This window comes from Python bivittatus, unplaced genomic scaffold, assembly GCF_059951505.1.
Source record: "Python bivittatus isolate LINGU-HERP-01145 unplaced genomic scaffold, Pbiv_v1 ctg000850_np1212, whole genome shotgun sequence".
Taxonomy (NCBI): Eukaryota; Metazoa; Chordata; class Lepidosauria; order Squamata; family Pythonidae; genus Python; species Python bivittatus.
Window position 1 is genome coordinate 65,898,847 of NW_028277112.1, and position 21,164 is coordinate 65,920,010.

General features: G+C 40.8%; 1 protein-coding gene across 1 annotated transcript in view; it reads right to left on the reverse strand.

Annotated features, from left to right (window-relative positions):
• The window catches only part of IGFBPL1 (insulin like growth factor binding protein like 1), a 43,704-nt gene extending 22,830 nt beyond the window's left edge, over window positions 1-20,874 (reverse strand). Inside the window, exon 1 of the mRNA XM_007421560.3 lies at window positions 20,321-20,874. Coding sequence (XP_007421622.2) covers window positions 20,321-20,765 — 445 coding nt within the window. The 5' untranslated portion in view covers window positions 20,766-20,874. The remainder of the gene's footprint in view (window positions 1-20,320) is intronic.
• Between the last annotated feature and the right edge of the window lie 290 nt (window positions 20,875-21,164).

Here is a 21,164-nt window from a genome sequence, read left to right on the forward strand (position 1 = left end):
CACTGATGCTCTATGGCATTCTTGGATCACGTTTTCTACCCTTTGAATTATGAGTATTTTTATGCAAACTGTATACAAACACATTTATTTAAACAGCAGAAACTCTTCGTGTTATGATTACTTCACTGCAAACGTCTCCGCTTTCAATAAAAACACTGCAAGCAGAAATTCTGGAGCTCTTGTTAGCGTTTCTGACCTCAGCATGCTGATAGCTTGCTAATTGGCATCTGGTGAACAGAAAGAGTGATAATTAGCCCGGCTGGGTTCAAAACTGTCACTCAGTAACCAGGAAAGGGTGAATGATTCCTTGAACTCAGCTCTGATATCACCCTTTCCCCTTATTCAGAGTAACATTTGCAGGCATAGTCTTTCTATTCTTTTGGCTCTGTTTTTTGGTGAACTGTTCAACAAACAGGAACAACAATAATCAGTGTATTATGATGGCTAAAATCTTTGTATGTTCTGTACAAAATATCTGCCTAAAGCAGCAGACAATTTCAGATAGTGGGAAAAAAAGGCATTCTATACATGTTCGCTTGACTAAACGATTACCCACAACTGGAATAAGTAGTATATGGCAGGCAGGCACCATACTTAATTTGGAGTGGCGCTATCGAGGACCACACTAGGCACAGCAGTGATAGAAATCAAGCAAGCCTGCATCACACACTAGGTGTGCTAAATTTTCCTTTCTTTATTCTTCCTTTTGGTTTGGGAAAAGATGGAAAACTGCCAGCTATTTTCAGAAACATTGCAATTAATGGTGGTGCAGTTGGATGGGGCTTCCAGAGCTGCAAAAAGAGATTGCGGAGCCACAGGGAGCCCTAGGCTGCAGGTTGCCTGTTCAAGAAAGAAAATATCGTAATGATATTTTGCCATCTTTATAAGCAACAAAGGGAGGGCCTGTCCCCACTTGCAGTTTAGCATGGCCTTTGGAGTTCCCATTTCCCCCTTGACCCTCGCCTTATCCCTAGCTCCTGAGTAAAATAATCTTTAGGCCACACTAAGACGCAGGCATAAAAGTAATATTGTCCCTGGCACAGAGAAGCAGAATCAGGTGTAGGAGCCAGTCTGTTTTTCACTGATTTGGGCAGCAGCATGGTGTGGGCACAGGGGCCATTAGCATTTCCCCTTGAAATGGGCAGCAAGTACCTGGATAGTGTAGCCTGGAGAGAATACTTTTTTCCTGCCCAAAGGCTGAATGTGGCCTTTGCCCTCCAAAATACAGGCAAAGTTGGAAGAAGTGGGTGGGGCCTGGATACAGAATATATTTGATTTAATTTGCATAAAGTGAACTTCATGTGACACTGTTGGTATAATATAATGCTAAGCTGAAATCCATTTTATAATTTTTTAAAAAAAATTTCCTTGCCTCCAAAATCCCGTTTTGATTTTTTTGCCTTATTTTCAGGTGGCCTGAGAATTTTTTAAAACATTTTTTCTCAATGGAGTTTTTGAGTTTATTACTGAAAGAGCTACTGGTAGAGTCCTTTTTCGTATTAAACCATTTTCCATCACTCTACAGCTTCATTACAGAACATGTTAATAAATGTTCTCTATGTATTAAATAATTGCTCCACCTCAAATTAAAACTCCTCCTTGGATAGCAACTCCTAGTGGAGCTCTGGGCTGTTACATTCAGTCCCCTCGCTTTTAGAGTAAGGAGAAACAACAGACAGAGTCAAATTTCTACTGCAGGATGTCACGGCATGAAATGTGAGAAGGGACAGGAACAAGAATATTGGCAGAGTTCCCTCCAGAACAATCCAGAAGTTATGAATGAACAGGATGCTGGTGGGCAGAAGGACAGCATACTGGCAGGACAACTCAAACGCAGGGAAGTTTCAGTTTTCAGTATCTGTGCAACAAGTGGACAAATTAATGGAGACATATGAGACAGAACTATGTAGAGGCCCCTTAGGTCAGGGTTCCTCAACCTCAGCAACTTTAAGATGGGTGGACTTCAAGTCCCAGAATTGCCTAGCCAGCTGGCTAGGGAATTCTGGGACTTGAAGTCCACCCATCTTAAAGTTGCTGAGGTTGAGGAACCCTGTCTTAGGTGGCTGGTGAGCACAGGAGCAACAGAAGTAAGTGAGGGAGATCACACGGGGTAGCTAGATTGGTGCAGGGACAGTCTGAAGCAGGGAGCCAGGGTATGTAAGCCAGAGAGGAAAAATGCAGGAGGAGAGGGAGAGGAAAAGAGATAAAGGGATACATGAAAGATGCAGCTCAGAACAAAAACCATATCTCTAAGGAGGAAGCAATACAATAGAGAGAGAAACACAGATTACAGAATAGTCTAATCTGGTAGTTGGAATTGAGGCTGTTTTCTTGCCTCTGATGTCTTATAGTCTCATTGGACACCTTGTCTCAGCATCTCCTAGCTTTCCCATCTCTAACGGACGCTGCTGAAGGCCCTTGGGAACCAGTGACACAAAGTCCTTGTCTCAGTCCTCCTGTTGTTGTCTTGCTGATCCAGCAATTGCCATTCCCCCTGCTCCTGAAGCAAGACTGGGTTGCACAAAATTAGCAGGGACTTCTCACTAAGGCACTAAGAAGGTAGTAATACTGTGGGTCATAGCCCGTAGAACTTGCAAAATAAACAAGGAATCATAATGTTCTATATCTCGCTGCAGCCTTCCCCAAATGCACCCCCCCACCACACCTGCTTGAAAGGGAAAGGGTGCTTTAACTCAACAATACAACAGGTTATGATGGTTATGCTAGAAATAGGAGGAGTTTGGTAAAGTCCATCCAATTGAATTACTTAAAAAAATCTTCAGATCTCTTTTTTACGACTATGGAAGGAACTCTCTATACTGCAAATGCAATACTATTACTGGATTTGTCCCTGATTTCAACAAATTCAGTGGATAACAAATGCTTACGAGCTTTGCTAATTGGTGGCAAGATTCTACTCTGAACAAGACATTTCTGAATGCAACTTGCTGTGTTATTTCATTTGAGTGTCAATTACATCTGAATGTTCTCATATGTGAAGATTTTTTTTTCCTCCTTTGTCTCCTACATATAATGGTCATTCAAGACTTCGTAATTGCTTGGTAAGTTGCCACACAAGCAAAAAAGAATAAGTTGTTTAAGGACTCCCATGTTTTAATTTATATTAAAGGTTTACACAGATGAACTTAAAAATATTCATCGTTTACAGGGGCAACTGTTGGAGCATTAAATTTGATTGGCTTAATCCAGAATCATTCAATTATTTCACACAGCCTTGGAAAACCTCTGAAGCTGTCAAACAAAAGCTTATGAAGTATAAATTCCATTTTTGGATATGTTTAGATTTTTTTCCCATTTATGACACCTACAGCTGCTCCTAAATTTAAAAAAAAAAAAATTTGGGTGAAGAAATGATTTATTTTGCCTTGCCATTTTAAGCAGTTTACAGTACTAAGAAAATTCATGATTAAGAAGTGTTTAACTCCTTTTTCATTTTAGTATTTCCTAATTCAGACCCCTCAGATACTGATTAAATCATAGCACACTTCATCATTGTTATTCTGCAAATACCACGATATTAACAATAATTGTAGTATTGAAATTTCATAATTTACATAACAAAGAATAAAAATCAACACATTTGATGGTTAGTTTCAAAGAGTTTCATTATGAAAACATTCAGTGCACTATTTGCCTCCTTCCTTTCTGCCCACCTTCATTTTCCCAACTGAATCAATGTTTTACTTAAACGAACAAGGAAAGAAGAAACATCTGTTATGTTCTCAGTTGTAACACACCTTAAAAACAGAACCCTGGAATAACACAGGATATAAAAAAAAATCAAGCAAATTAATACTACAGTTTCAATTGGATGAATGGCAATTATAAACGAGTAATGTCCAGGGTCTCCAGTGACATTTGAGGTTGACCAGATGGCACTGCATCTCCTTCCATGTACAGAAACCAACAGAACTAGCAAGAGAATCTTGTTTGAACCCTGGCAATGGGATAGACTAGGCTGAAGCACTGCATTCAGTCAAGCTTGATTGAAGAAGACTTTTCCTTCATCATATTGCATGAAGTATAATAACCTGGACTGACACAATACCTTAAGCCATAAACTGTGTTTACATCTCACAGGTTCTGAGACAAAACCAAGCAAATCACCATATTGCTTAAACCAATGTGTGAATTTAGCCATGCTGTCCTCCAGCAAGAAGGTTTTAAACTTAACACGCCTCACTACTAATTCTCCCGTCATTAGTAATAAGTCCACAAAAATGTATCTTTGGAATATAGCCCTGCAATTCAGGAATTGATTAGTTGGAGTGGCATATGTACAGAGATTATGGAAAAGTGCCACTAGTTCAAAAGGGTACCCATTTCTTTCACTGGTTCCTAATCTGTTTTTGCTCATTAGGTCATCATTAAATCTGCTTACAGAAGCTTCAGTTTTTCAGGCAAATGCAGATGACAAAGCCAGGACAGATCAGAAAGCATGAGATCCAGCAATTTCAAAAGCGAGATAATACACCTGGGACCAAAAGTAGACCCAATAAAATTAATCCAGACAAAGCTTTGATTCCTTCATTGAAGTGTTGCCAGGCATTTCCCCCTCTCTTTTTAAAAAGCTTTTCTTACTGGATTGTAAGAATTTATTTTACATTCTTACTTACAGTAAGAATTTCCTGCTTTCCCCCACAAAGATGGTCCAAAAGACAGACACATACAACAATAACATAACAAACCTATAAATAATTACAGAGCATTCTCTGGAGAATTTTGATAGATACTTTCTGAAACAGCTATTTGGAATAAAGACCTGAAAGTCTTCACATTCAGCTAAGACGATCTAATACAACTTAGCAAGAGATTCTCCTGGAAAAAATGCTGTTTTGTGCTATTGACATATTCTTATGTCTTTGCCATCCTCTGTAGATAAACTTTAGTTAGAAAAAGGTTATGCGGCATCAACTCTTTCAGCTTTTCACTTCTCTCTAGTATTAACTACAGGGGCACCTTACAACCTAGAGCACAGTAACCTTTCATATTCTGTTTCCTTAGATCTTTCAGAGACCATCTTGCATTTCAGTGAATATTTAAACCTGCCTCTAGACTACTATTTTCAGTCACTTGACATATAAGATTTAACATCATACTTCCTCCTGGGTTAATATGATGATGGTTTCAGATAACATACTTGGTTAAGCAGAGGCTTGCCTTTGGATTTCAGGCAAAATAAGACAGATATTTGAAAATATGATAGTTACTTGCAAAATCATTCCATGTGCAGAACAATTGGTTAGGGATATTTCATGCTCAAACTGAGATGTGTGTGGTCTCAATACAGAACAGAGCCTTTTTTCCCAGATACAGACCAAAATGTGGTTGTTCCCTGCAGAATTTTTTTTTTGGGGGGGGAAGATACAAATGGGAAAAAGCTATGGGTGAGGGGCTTCATTGGTGACATGATGGAAGGCAGAGAAGGCACTGGGGAAATCAGTGGCAGGTGGGCCTTGAGATATGCTGTGCTAAGATGGGGTGACAGCTAAGGGAAGGGAAAGAAGGGAAGATATTGTCAAAATTGGGGGCTGATGTGCTACTGTTAAATGATGCACCGGAAGCTGTGGCGACCATCAAAGGATAGGTTCGCAGGCCACCCAAAGGAAGAAATTATGACATCATGAATCGTTGTTTCTAAAAGAGGGGAGAGAAGGGATGAGGCTCATTACCTGCCCTACTCACCCCACAGAATCACTCCAGGATTTCTGCAGCACTTGTTTCAGCTGAAACTTGGAATAACAAAATTGCTCCAGGTTTTGTTTCAAACCATATTTGGAATCATTTAGAAAAAGGTCTGGATCATGGTGTGTTTTTTCTGGGTTTGAAACATTTCCTTACTGAATAATAATTCTACAGTGAGCTATTATTTCATCTTTCAGATTTAGCTTTGCACAGTTGTTGACATTTTCCCTTTATAATTTCCGCTTCTCTATTTTTGTACTTTAGACACTGCATATCGTATTACTACCTATGGTAACCATCAGAATGTAAATATAGCCAGGCTCCTTTATTAGATATAGATATATAAACTGATGCTCATCTTTACTAGACTAATGCTTAGGATTTCAAAAGAGAGACTGGTAACCATGCCATGGTGTCTGTATGATATTACAGAAATATTTCACAATGGGGACAAAAACCTATTTATTCCCAAGAAGATGTCAAGAAGCTCAAAAATCAGTAGGGCACAATTCCATTGCTTGTCTTGTTCCTGTAAAGACCTGCACAACATGTGGAAATTGAAGTTATATGTTCATTTCAGATCACATCAATTGTTAAGATGAAATGAGCATGAGAAAAAAGCTTGGATAATAAGATTTTTGACATCTGCACATATACATATTCCCAGAATGAGAGTTGGTTGGTGTCTAACATTTTACATATATATGGAACCACAAGAAGGAAAACAAAATAGAAAAATAAGGTAACATTTGCTCACATTAGCAAAAAGTATGGTTGCATGAATACCTCAGTTGTCGTAACTAGTTGCTCTATTGATTTGGTTATTTCATTCAAAGATGCTGAGTAGCTCTTAGATACATTAAAAAAGCATGTCCAACATCTCTTTAGAATTTTTTTCTGTTCTGATATGTAGCATTCTTAAGTTACAGGAAAGGATTGCTGCTGAAATGCGATATATTCTGAGTTAATGTCCCACTGATGCAGGAATGGGAAATGGTGCTTGGACCTGAATGGGGGTGATGACTTGAAGGTGCAGACACCTAGCCCTGTGAATCTTTATCTTCCCAATAACATTAGTTCTGAGCCTTATTTGTGGTAGATCTAGCACTGGACTTGAATCCTGAAGATTCAGCTTTGAAGATCCAGTCAGCTATGAAGCTCACTATTTATTTGTCAGCCTATCTTACATAGCAGGCTATTACAAGAACAAGCATCTGGCCCTGTAGCCTCTTCTGATCACCAAGGCTGAAAACTAGTGATGGCATAAATTGACACATTTAGAAACAGGAAACACACCAACCCTTTAACAGAAGTTCTACAACTGGCTAAATGTAGTTTAAAAACAAGGGACCCACACAAAGTCTCACCACCTCCAAATCAAGGAAGGAATATCCCCACCCAATTTTGTCTTGCCCACCGTAGTCTTTTGATCATCCCAAACCAGTAAGAATGGCCCGGAGTTGATAAAATGTTGTTCACCACAGTATATACCATCTTGATTGCCCGAAAAAAGGTTGGGAATTCTTTTAAAAATAAAAGAGTTATTTTTTTTTTATCAGGAAAACCTTTGAAAATACTCATGGGAACAAGAAATCTGGAATAAGCACTTAAAAGGAAAAAAACCCCACTAAATTGTTCATTACTTGCTGCAGGTAAATATATTTTATTCTTCTAAAATATAGCTTTGGAAACTTCTTGTTTCTTCTCTTCAATATTAGACTAATCTATAGGTGCTATGTCATCAGGTGACCTTTCCAGACATATAAAGCTACAATACACATATTCTTCAATGATCAACTGATGGGAGTTGTAGTCTAACAGCTCTCGAGAGAAGTCAGGCTACTTTGGGCAATAGAACCTTCTCTGTGTGTGTGTTACTCCAAACTTCTGTATTAATATTAATACCTTGTATATTTTCACAGACCCCCATAGTTATGATCTCCTAGAATACTAGAAGGAAGGAAGAAGCCACCTTGTACTGAATACCTTAAAGCTAACTATGTTTCAAGAAACTCATAGCAGAAACTGTAAATCCCAGAAGGGTTATGCAAGTGCCATATGAACCATAATACTGTTTGACAGCCACAACATTCCAGAAGAAAATTCAACTCTAATCTTCAGGAAAAGGGCTGGGAGAGAGACTTCAAGGACATCATTTTCAAGCATGCTAATGTCACAGCTCTCCTCAAGTGCTCATGCTTGGGTGCACCTAAAAAAATACTGTACAGTATAGGGATAACCTAGCACTTAACTATTTTTACACTGCATATTTGAGTAGGAAAGTGGGGGTCAAGTTCCCTCTCCCCTCAAAGCAGCCAGAGGAGACAGATTCAATAGAAGAAAAAAATTTTTTCCCCCTCTCCTGATCTTTTCCCTTCAGAATTTCCCTTCCCACCTGTTTTGTTCCTCATAGGAAAGCTACCCTTTGCTTAAGTTTTCCTTTTTCAGTCACAGTACCTCATTATTGCAGCATTGTTGAATTATGCTTCCTTTACAGGTTTCTTGTCAGGATCATGACAAAAAAAAAAAAAGATAAAGCCCCTTCAACGCTCTGAGGCTCAAGGTGATACTCCAATTTACTTGCTAGGGAGGGTTCGGTATATGATGAACCGTCTCTGACCCCTGCACACCTGTTCTATCCTGGATACAGGTGTGGCTGCTTTAGTGAGTTTCAGGCTGGTACTCTTTACGCTCTTGCATATGCCAAATCTTCCAGTCAAATCCAAAGCTTGAACATTTCCTTTGTTTTTGCATTTTTTTAAAATAGAAAACATTATGCATGGGAGTTCAAGATGTTTTAGACACAAATAATAATATAAAACTGTCCTTAATGTTTGCCCCTGCTCTGAAGACTTGCAATCAATCTGACCCTGCAGAGATGTCATAGAGATGGAATACATTTGCTAACATTGTTCTGTTCAATGGTTTTCTCTCTTTTCATTTTGTGTTGGGAAATACAGAGGATACTGATTTAAGCTCTACTGATACTGCTGCAGAACATAGTGAGGCCATAGTATCACTAAGCTCCTCTTTATATATATGCTAACTATAGCATGAAGCAACTACAACCTGCTGCAAAGTTCCAGGATAGTCTTTGAACTATTTTAAGGTACATCTAAACAAATGCACAGCAGTACTGAATGTCTGCTTTGGAAATGACTTAAAAAATAAAAAAGTACTCAATTTTCATTGCCCCACCTGCCTTCCAAGCTAACAAAATCCCATTTGAGAAACTATGACTTGATTCTCTTTTTAATATTTTTACTGTTAGGTTCGTAAATTGCATTTTAAGGTTTTATGATTGCTTAAAGAAAAATTTCAGGTAAACAGAGCTGTCCAACATTTCAGATTTTAAGACCAAAGTGTTTTGGTGCCTGCAGGGGCACCCATCAAACACATCTTTTGTCAGGATTATATCACAACTACAGAGAATAACTGCAAGGTGCCAGGAAAAGATGCAGCTGCTTCAAAGACTTGCAGACAAGGACAACGTGAGTTCTTTTGTTTGCTCTGAAGCATTATTTGTCTTCAAGTCCAAAGTGCTGCCCAGCCAGTTAACAGCCTCATGTCCAGTAGCCAGTATTTTGAGCAGTAAAGCTTTTTCCTCAGTTGTCCTTTTTGGGAGAGGCTCTCAATATGCCAAAAGGTAATTAACAGAGGGTCACATATGGACAGGCTCATACAAATAATATTGGTAATTTTTGAAATTATTTCCTAAGTTGAGGAAAGGACATGTTTGAAAGGACACGCAGACTGAACACAAAGCAGAAGCAAATGGGCGACAATTCCCAAGGTCTTTCTGAAGTAACCCTGACTCTCTCCCCTGTACAGCTTCAGTTTGGACATAAGGTAGACCCCGGGTTAAGAATGCCTGCTTTACAGATGACCCATAGTTAAGAAGGGAGCTTGCTGTAGCAAAATTCAAGTTAAATACACAATGATTTGAGTTAAATACACAATGGTTCGCGTTAATTACACAATGCTACTTATACAGTATTATACAATAATGCTGTTCTGGCTTACATACAAATTCGACTTAAGGACAGACCTTGGGAATGAAACTCGTTCTTAAACTGGGGACTACCTGTATTTCTAAGGACCTTGTTTTAAAATCATCCTTGAGAAAAAGACCTGTCAGCCTGGTGCATTGCAGCCAGCTGGTCTGGCACTAAAGAAAGGGGGAAACAGAACTCTTGATGATTTCCCTCTTGTTCCTTTTGCTTGGGTTATTATTATTATTCTGGCTCTGTTCCCTCCCTTCTGCCACTACAGCAAACGACTATTATTTGTGCTATTCTGAAAAACACCTGGCTGCCAAAATGTTGACCCTACATTCCTTCTGGCTTCACAGCTAACAGTGACTTTCAAAAGAAAAGAGAAGGAATGGGTCTTGGCAGGTGGGTACAATCATCTTGTAGTAATTGCTGAGATTTGGGAGTGGGGTGGGGGATGACCAGACAAATCCACACAACAGGAACTGAAAATAAATACATGCATTAGCAATTTATTTTCTATCTCTTCTGAGTGGTGGTAGGGGCAACAAAACTTGTAATGTCTGGAGCTGTGGCAGTTCAAGAGCCAGGGCACTGATTAAATGCTGTCCCCACCCTTCACCTCCCTGGTTATCTGGAAGGAACAATGACTGGCTCATGATATCTTCTGTCTATTCTCAGCGATAATGTCTGCAGAAGTGAAGACAACTGGGATTGGGTTTAAACCACTTTTAAGGACTGGAAAGAAAAAAAGGTAATGTGGAATTGCTTTATGTCTGCTTAATGATGTCTACTTAGGCAGGATCCCAAGGTACTTATGACTCACAGTACCTTCTGCAGCCATTCTAACCCTTCCTGTGCTGATATAACAGTGATGTGGATAGGTGTGTTATTGCCTTAACACTGACTGATTTAGAAAATGCCACTAATCACTACTGGGGAAATGGCTTTATGTGAGATACAGACTTTATTTGGAAAACAGTATTTTCTTAAAGACCCTCATGTGAGCTGGAGTCTCCTTAAATATGATCTCTGAAACCACACAGATCAAACACAGCTTCAGTTCTTTAATGGTCTCTGACAGTTTTGCATTGTGGAAAACAGAATGGCTGAGCATCTGTTAAGGCAGATGTACGTTACCCAGCAGCCAGGTATAATGAAGCCCTGAGAGTATAGGACTATCAGATCTGGATTGCAGAAATTTGGATGACTATTACATAGCTTCAAAGAGTTAATTTTGTCTCTTTGCTAGTGGTGATCCAGATTTTTTTGCAGCCCCAAAATAGCCCTATAACAATGCTCTTTCAGAAGAAGGGTGATGGTATTGCAGACAGTATACTGTTCATGTGTTATGGAAACACCAAAAAGGGATCAATAGACCGAGCTCACTAACACCATGGGAGTTAGATTTAGCTTAAAACAATTTCTGAGTTTTTCTGCACAACAGGGCTAATATGTAGTACAGGATCCAGTAGAAAACTGCCGTCTTAAGGAAATACAAACCATACTTCCAATCCCTATTGTCCATTGGCAGTGAAGTAGAATAGAGATTCTGTTCATAGCAGGAGCAGAGAGAAGAAAGAAGTGGGGCGTACAATGCCTCCATGGAATCAGAGGATTGGCACCAAGGGAGCTGTTCTCTGTTGTTTTTTATATTTCTCTTGCCATGAGTGAGATAAGGATGGAGGAAAGGATGCATCAACCCCACTAGGTAGATCAGACCAGGAAATCAACTCTACAGGAAGATTAAAACTACTTTTACTGAGATTGGCTATAATAACAGAACCTTGCAAGTCTGATTGTGGTGTACCTCCTCCTCCTCCCCCTTCTTATACTCCAGTGAATTAGGGAGCTCTCTGCCTGAACTGCTTCTGAATGTTATCTTGTTCTGGATGTAAAAAAATGCTTCAGCCCCTTTTCCCCAAGTAACATTTCTGGCATATCTCTGTCAAGGTCATTTTCCTTGAAAATGAAACCATGAAACCAATATCCCCCTTCTCTCCCCCTTGTTGCTTCTTAAGTACTATGTCTTATCTGTGGGTAGATGAACAAGGGATACCACAACTTCCTAGAGAAAATGGTCAGGAACTGTGTATTCCCAAATGATGACTCCTGTTCTACTTAGTGTGCCAAAATCACTAGTTAGAAGATCTGATTGGGTTATTGGCTGACTGTGTTAAGTACGTTCTGTGAACAGGGCCAGTTGTTTAAAAAGGAAGGATAGAAACTGGATAAATAAATAAGACTACTTGGTAGCTCTATCCCCTTGAATTTCTCTTATGGATGATTTTACTTGTGCTTGCAAAGCCAAAAAAAAAAAAAAAGTAGCTGGTAGAAGAAGTTTCAAACAACCAGAAAAGGGTGAAGTCAAGATAAGCAATTTGTTTAGGCCAAGGGCTGCATCTTCTCATGGCTAATCTTTCCAGGATTGTGGACCAGGATGGGTGAGGTTAAAGCAAAAGACGGATAAAACCGCTCTATCCTTTGGTCCTTACATTTATTTTATCTTTCCTGTGTTTGTGTCATCTGTGAAAGATTGATGTACATAAAGTTGTTAAACCCCAAGTCAGACCACAGACACATACCAATTGAATACTCTTTATCTTGGATTTTCAAAAAGTTTTTGACAAAATGTTGTACCAAAAATTATTGAATAAATTTTGCAATTATCAGATAAGTCCTCTTATGCACTGGTAACTGGTCTGTCTCTCTCTCTCTCTCTCTCTCTCTCTCTCTTCCTTTAAAATCAAAGTGGATTTTGAAATCTACTCATCCACAGACATGTATATACACAACTCATGGAAATGTAATCTGTAACCACAAGTGGCAGTAAAATGAGCAAATTTCAAGCTAATCTCAAACTGGTTGAGTCAGCAAGAGGATTAGGGGGTGTGAAAAGCACTGCTGGTGATACAAAAAGAGACCTGTCATTTTTTTTTTCTTGACACAGTAGTCAGAGTATTATAAAGCTGGCTGGCCCTGGGAGGGAGCAGCTCGTAGGAAACACAGACCCTTTTGAAAGAGTCCTGTCTCCAGTAAGATTCCCATTTCTCCCACTCCTGTTTTAAGCAAGATTGATTGAGGTTTATGGGGGTGGGGAAGAGCCTGGCTTTGTTTAAAGAAAGTGCTACATATCCATTCATGAGTAGTTCTAATTAAAATGAAAACAGGGAAAACATATAACTTTCTTCACACATATCCAGGACTTCAACCTTCCAGTTGGGCAGCATTACATTAAATAACATAGGGCACGCCCAAACGATGTTTGGGGGTCTCTAACCGAACCATAGATATTTGAAATAAGGCCACTTACTTCTAAGAGTAATGTGCTAAACTGCATGAATAAAACTGAAAAAGAGAGAAAGAAAAAAAATGCATTGTATTCTTGAAATGATGTACACACACCGCAAATTAAAAGGAACAGGCTTGATTACAAATAGAAAGAGAAGCAGCTGTTATACATAGCCTGGTTCCCAAAGGGGGCTATTAAATATTACCCCACTGATTATATGTGAGTAAATTAGTGCCCTTGGGTTAAGATATAATGAAGTACAGTACTTACTAACATAGAAATGGGTCCCCCCTTCGTCCATACTTTTATTGCCATCCAAAAGGACAGCTGAGAAGATGCATGCATTAATACAATAAAAAGCAACAGTAGCTCCATTTAAACAATTATTTATTATGCATGTCAGAATAGCACACGTGTCAGCTCTATAAGTTGACCAGACTAAGAAATCAATGCCATGTAAATCTAAAACTACTTTTATTGAAACAGCTATTGTATAGTAACAGAATCTTGCATATCTGAATGTGCTTCCCCCTCCCTCACTTTATCTTCGTGTGAAGTATGGAGTGGCTTGTCTGGGTTGTTTTCTCAAATTATAGTTTCCTGGCCTGGGGTCAAGCCCCACATCTGACCTTGGTAGCGGCTCTTCCTCCTGTCTTTCAAGGCCATTCCCTGCGTCCTCTATATGCGATCATTCCCCCTTCCCCCACCTGTTTTATTTTTATGACAAACATGTGAGTTAAGTCAGGTTGAAAGAGAATTGTTGGTTGAGGGCCAGCTACTGAACTTTAGGGGTGAGGGGGATGTGAACATAAATCTTCTTCATCCAAGTCCAGCATGCCACATAAAATCCCAGGCTGATTAGTTTGGGTGAATGGAACACTTTTTCTGTAAAACCCATCGGGTTGTGTTTATGGAAAGTTGTTTGGAAAACTTGTGCCTAGATCTTGTAGTGGCAAAAGAAGGTGAACTCTGAGTTAGGGTGACCTTAGCTCAAATTTGTTTCAGGTATAAAGTCATGAAGGTCCATGAACCCAAAATATTTTCGACAGATATCCATCTATTGTAATAAGGAGGGTTCTGTACAATGACAGAAGATGTAACTATTATAGGATGCCCTGAAGTATTTTAAAGGTACAAATGAGTTATCCTAACGCACAAGTGGAAATTCTTCATGTAACTGGTAGAAATATATCCTCATCGCTGGAATATATTGTGCACTTATCCCATTATCGCCTTAACATTACAAAAACCTGCAAGACCTATTTGGCCAAAGACAATTAAAAAACCTAATGAAATGCTCATATAAAACAGATGATGGACCACACTGGGTTTATCCTTCCACTATCTTGAGAAAAATCTTTTCTATTTCCATCTTCAATGGCCTTAACAAATTAGTTTTTTGCTACTTCTATCCATTTGCAATATAACAATAATACAGTCCTACTATGCAGGGCTGTTGAGAAGATAATGTATAGATTTTACACTCTTCAGAGTGCTATTTAAATGTTAAATAATGCCATTTCACTAAGATGGCATATATAGTTTAAACACATCAGCAGGTCTTCAGTATGTAAGTCACTTTTGATTCAAGCCATGCTATTAAATTAAGATTTTCTTTTCTAAGAATGAGATATGTTCAGGGTCTGGATCCTGCTAATTTACTTCCAAAATTAAAATGGATTTTATATATTAGAGACAAACTACTGGATTAAAAAAAAAAAAATCAAGTGACTCTTAAGTGAAAATTGTGAGTAGTTGACAAAGCCCTCCTTTCCACATGCAAGGGGTACACCCATTTGAGATCACTGCCAAATGACTGTGTTCCCACAATACCATTGGGTACATAAGTTTTTACCAACTGAGCTCAGTTTGTTGATTCAGTGCCCCATTAGAGTTGCTGGGTAAGTACTGGTGGGAGTTCCTGCTTCCTCTTGTGATTTCCCCTCCCTCCAAAAGCCAAAGTGCCAGGATGCTGTGATGTCATCCTTCAGTCCTTCCTGATACGCAAGAACTTAAAAAATGAAGAACAATGATCAGATTGGTCAATTCAGACATCGTATCAGGCTATTGATTGATTATGTGCCATGAAGTTGGTTTCAACTCTTAGCAACCACATAGATTTTCTCTATGATATCTGTCCTTAACCTGGTCTTTCAGATCTTCCAATAGTGCACCCATTGCCACTGTAACTCCATCTATCCATCCTGCCATACCAGGCTATACTGAATACAACTATGATTTGCACAAATTCTTCAAACTATGGTTCCCAATGCTAGCTTTTTGGCTGATTGGTCAATCCAGTGTGATAATTAGATCAAGCCACAGTTATATTTCCTTGGCCATGATTTGAAATCAGAAATTATTAGAGACACTATATAACCTACAGACATAGATTTTGTATGGATGATTACAATGAAGTATGGTCATTCTTTATTGAAACTGTTGTGCTAAAGTTTGTATACATATATACATGTATGAGAAGCCCTTGTACAGTATATATCTGTTGTTTTGCTCGCCTTTTCTTCTTTTATTATGCTTAATTAAACAAAAGCTTTTTAAAAGAAAGAACAACTATGTAACAATACGAAGCAAATATATGAGTCCTCATCATAGTATACTGAAGGGAATCTTTCTTTTTGGCCACAACACCTGGGGCAACTATTGGTTGGCAAACCCTAATTACAGTAGGCCCTAAAGGAAGCATCCATACCCCAGTTGCTCAGTGCAACTCCCAACCACAGAAAGCATTCAACCCCATTCGAAATGCAGGGATCCTCTTCCCAGGATATTCTTCTGCTCATTATGACAGCCAGCCACTGTATATAACATCAGGAGACCTATAATGACTGGAACACCATGTATATCTTCAATTGGAAGGTTCAAGGAAAACACCATCTATTCCCCAAATCAAAACCACAGGGATGGGATAGACACTCAGTTCACATGTAATAGAATTCTAGATTTTGTTACCCTGATTTGTTTAACAAGCCATAGCTGCTGGGTTCCTAATACTAAACCATAATGGTAAGTTCACATCACAGGGCAAAACAAACCTCTTTATTCTTTAGCATTATATATGACCCAAGCCACTCTTTACAATCTTTAAAATGTCAGCCTCTAAACTAGGAGTGTGAATTTATATCTACTGTAAAGTGCCTTATACATGTTAAATGCTCTAAAAATAGCATTATTGGAATTATAACAGGTGCTGATAAAGGCTATCTTTCTATACATTTTCAACAGTAAATTCCATATAATTTCTTGTACACACACAGAGGATTGAACTTTGTGAAGTACCTCTAAACCTAAGGGTGGGAAAACCATGGCCCTCCACACATTGTTGGGCTCTAATTCCCATCAATCTTAATTACCATGGTTAAATGGTTATGGATAAGGGAATATTCAGTCTAGCAATAGCTGGGGGAATGCAGATTTCTCAAAGTGGTTTTAACCATCCACAATTCCTCATTTGACCTCATATTCACAGTCAAATGTAGCATTACACTGATTTCTGAAAGCAACATTAAAACAAACTACAGTTCCCTGCCTCCTAAGTAAATCTTCCTCATTAATTCCTAATTTTTCCAGAGGATCCTTCCTTCTTCACAGTTCCAGTCCCCGTAAAGTACACCTTATGTCCCACTTGCTGGTAACTTATGTAATCAGTCTTGATCTGCAGAATCAAAATAGGCACCTAGAACAATTAAAAATATAACACTATGTTTCACATCAGTTCTACTGTCCTCCCCCCTCGCTGTACTTATACCAAAACCCAGAGATAGCTGATGATGGGAAACCAGAGATAGTTGACACTGGAATATTTTTGTTTTTTGTTGCACTGCTTATCTTGTCTTGCATCTTCCTATAAGTTGATTAGACCAAGAACATTCCATGAAGCTGCAAACTACTCTTAAGAAAACCCCACTGAATACAGGGTGATTTATTTCTGAGTAAGCACAACCAGGAATCCACTGCTCCAGAAGTGAAGATGTGATCAGGACACTCTTATTTTCATTCTAGCATCCATCACTTCCTTACTTCTCTTCTTTAATGGTTTGCCTGCCTCGGACAGCAGGCAGGAAAAACAAAAAGATGTATCGTGATAACATATTCTAGAATTCAGAATGTTCCTCAAGACCAAAGGCCTTTTCCCCATTAGTCACTTACAGCAGAGGTTTCAAACTTTTTCAGGCTGCAGAACTTGATCGTCTCTCTCTCTTTCTCTCCCCGTCCCTCCCTGATCAAGAGGCAAAACTCCAGTGATAGAAAATTGACTGTGTTCAACTGAATCTTGGTCTTTCATGGAACTCCATCAACTTCTTATGGAACTCTAGGGTTCCATGGCACAGAGTTTCAAAACCCTTGGCTTATATATCTTCTAGCATCATCCAGCCATCACTGAGACAGTATAAAGCCTGTTCTTGTTCTTGTTATATTGGAATCATGATGGTTGGATGACGCTAGAAGATACTAAGGGCTTTTCCTTAATTGTACCTAACCACAGATAATTGCTCCAGTGCTGTCTTTTTCCTGCTGTGTCCAAGACATTACCATAATTTTATCCCCATCCCACAAGTGATACAGGCGTATGTTGTCCTAGCTGTATTAGGGTTATAGTACTTTTTCTCTATTATTTTGATCCCATGCAAGGGCAGCCAGAAGGTGTAAAAAATCTGTTAGGCTTTTTCATCCATTACACTAGAGGGCACTGAGATGGTTTGCAGCAATGTGAAACAGAAGCAGCAGAGGTAGGATAGGGATCATGATGGGGACAGTAAATTTACTGCTGGTAGTTTCCTGTCAACTTATGGATGGATGGAGAGCACCGGAGCTCAGCCAGCGGAGAATCTCTGTAAGTTAACTATGGGGATGATCCCTTGTGGGCTAAGATGGCATTGGACTCCTCGTTTAGGATTTTGCCCCACTTGCATTTGCCCTTTACTATGGCACAATCATACCTTGACAACATCAATTTTCTCTTTGTTAAGATGATGCCTCACCTCATCTCCACCCCTAAGTGAAACAGCTTAAGTCTTCATTTGATGAACTGGAAAACTAGTATTTCCTCCCCTTAAGCTGACACTATTCTATCCCAGTTTCAAGTTGTATGCAATCTGTAATGCTTTGTCAACCGTTCTATTGGAGGCACGGTCTGGGTGTTCTGGGTGTGATCAAATGTGCATTTGGGGACTGTTGAGAAATGGAGGCATGACCCTCCCATTTGGTCACTAGTCCAGCCATTTCTCGCCCAGCACTGGCCTTCTTCATTAGCGCTTTGTTTCTTCAGCTCACTTCATTTCATACCTGTAACCTCCCCTACTCTTTTGACACCAACTTCTCACCATGCTTCCAGGTAGAGGAATGGAAAGCAGGTCTCTGCTACTTCATTTGGGGAAGAAGATGCGGAGTGTTTGTGCTAGTCTGTTTTAACTGTGTTCTGAGTTATATTTTTACTTTAACCTACAGCAACTCCACCTTTTCTTACTGCAGTGTTCAGAAAAGAGTGAGGGATGTTTGCCAGTTTCCTTGTATTTACCAGTTTCAATCACTTCCCCTCTACGTCTCAGACTTCCAGTGAAGCAAAAGAGGAGCGGTCCAGGTCAAGTCAGTTCTTCCACTCTACAGGACTTAGCTGCATTTCTATTCTACTGTCTTCTAATATGCTTCTTTATGTCCATAATTTTAACTTGTAAGATGTCCAGGCAGGATGAGGGCAGAAGGGCAAACAACCAAGAAACCTGGGGATCGTCCCACCTCTTTCCGGTTGCAGTGCTCACTGCTGGATGTCTCCTCTGCCAGGCTGAAGTGGGACAGCAGCAAAGGCAGAAAGGAAAACTTGGCTGTAATGAGTAGTACCCTCATAAATCAGGACCACACCACTTAGCAGTGACTCACATAGAGGCAGTAGATGGAATAAGGATTTGCAAAGCAGCGAATTTTCTATCAGTGTATTTTCTGTCAACTCAAGGGTGGAGAGCACTTAATATTCAATAAAGGGGAAAGGAGCTAACACAGCAGGCAGGGATGTGATTTTCCATAATTATAGAACTGACAAGCAGCTCAGCCCCAACTGAGCTATCATGTTTTATTTGTATACTCTATTCTGCCCACTTTTCTACTTTTATAGGACTCTAGGTCCTGTTAAGATTTATTACTGAACAGGAAAAGTATAACTTCACCCCACCCCCACATTTAGGTAGCATTCAAAGCTTCACGCTACAGATGCCTCGTGACAACTAAACATCGTTCCCCTTTTTCCTTCTTTTACTCAGCCAAGACAATAGAGCTTTAGGGTACAAACTGCATGGCTGGGTTTGCAGGGATTCTTAACCAGTTCACTAAAAGACCCAGAGATCTCATGCAAAATGCTAGGCTTGGTTAATTTGTGCCTGTGGGAATGGGTATATGTGGCTGAGCCTGTTGTGGAAACCTAACCCATTTTGTCTGAACCCAGAACATGATTTCATTTGGTAACCAAATTATGAGTATTGTATGAAACCAGCATGTCCAGGATGATAAATGCAGGTTGGCTGGAATGCCCACAGCCCACAGCCATCTGAAGTTCCCGTTCACAGACAGTTCCTGTTTTGGTAACAGAGACAGACACTGTCCAAATTCTAAACTCCCCAACTTGAATTCAGTGGTATCTCCTTCCCTGAGCGGACTGGATGCTACCCCTCTGAAGAGATTATATATTATCCTGGGGAAAGGTCCAAGGAACAAAAGGCAACAAAAGGATAGGATGGAAGCAAGATTAGTTGTCAGGATAGAAAGTTATTGAGAAATACAATGACCTCTAGATTTAGAATCCCCCCACCTTGATTTCTTTTGCCCATTATTTCTCATTTATTGTCTGCATTTTGCATACTACTGCTTTGCCTGAAATGAAACAGCGTGATTCCTATGTCCTTATCTATATATGTGCAAGAGATATGTTACAATTGTAGATTATTGTAAACTGCCAAAAGGCTTAATAGATAGTATATAAAGTCTTAAGAATGGTGCCTAAGTCTGTGGTTACTGCAGAAATCTCTGCACATGTGCAAGGTTTTGCCTTGATCACTTCTTCTCTTTCTCTATCCTGGCTCACATTAAACGAAGAAAGTGTGTGTGTGTGTGTGCGCGTGTGAAGGGTTATGTAAAGAACAACTCATGGTTCCTATTTAGACTGACCTGTATTTATCTCTCTGATTAAAACATCAAGAGTATAATGTTTGGGAAGCTGGGGCAGTCGGGAACGAGAGAAAGACAGACAAGGGGTCAGGTGCCGACCACTCCCCGCAGCAGCACTTTCCGCGCCCGCCCCCCCGCGCCGCTCCGCTCCGCTCACCAAGTTTGCACTCGCCGTCGTGGGCCTTCCGCACGCGCTCGCGGCCGTCGAGGAGCGCGCGCCAGCTGCGCAGGTGGAGAGCGCACACGCTACCGTAGGAGCGGCCGTCGGAGCCGCAGACGGCGCCGTCCTCCTTGCAGACGCAGTGCCCGGTTCCCTCTTCGGCGTCGGCCTCAGGCGGCTCTGCCGGGCGCTGGCTCACGCACACCAGCCCCGGGCCACAGCGGGCGCCCCGCGTCCCGCCGCAGCGTTCCCCCTCGGCGCTGAGGCAGCGCTCGCAGCAGCCGCACTCGTCCCGCGCGGTCAGCTCCGGCGCGACACAGCGCACAGGCACGCAGAGCTCCGGCTTGCAGGGAGCGCACGCCGAGCCGGTCGCGCCCCTCGACGCCAGAGCCCAGCAGAGGGCCACCAGCGACAGCCATGGAGCCCAGCCTCCGGCGCTCATGCTGCGAGATCCGAAGGGAGCAGGGCAGGCGGCTGCGACGACTCGCGCTGAAGCGGCCGTCTGAGGGGACGGTAACTCAGACAGCGGCGGAGAGCGACGAGAAAGCCGCCCCCTAGACGACCACGCCTCCTCCCCTCCGGGCGCCTGGGCGAGCCCACGTGGAGAAGCAGGTCTGGCGCCGAACTTGGCGGCGTTGGTGCCGCGCGAGGCGTAACAGAGGTCTGGGCTCTCGCGGAGAAGAGTTAGACGGAGAACTGAGAGGGGAGAAGCGGCGTAGCTCGCTGGGCGCCGTGGTGCGAATCAACTCGAGGATTTGAGACCCCGGCATCCTCCTCCCTTTTAAACAGGTGCATTAACTCAGTGGAAGCGCACAGCTAACGCGCGAAGAAGCGCCATTTG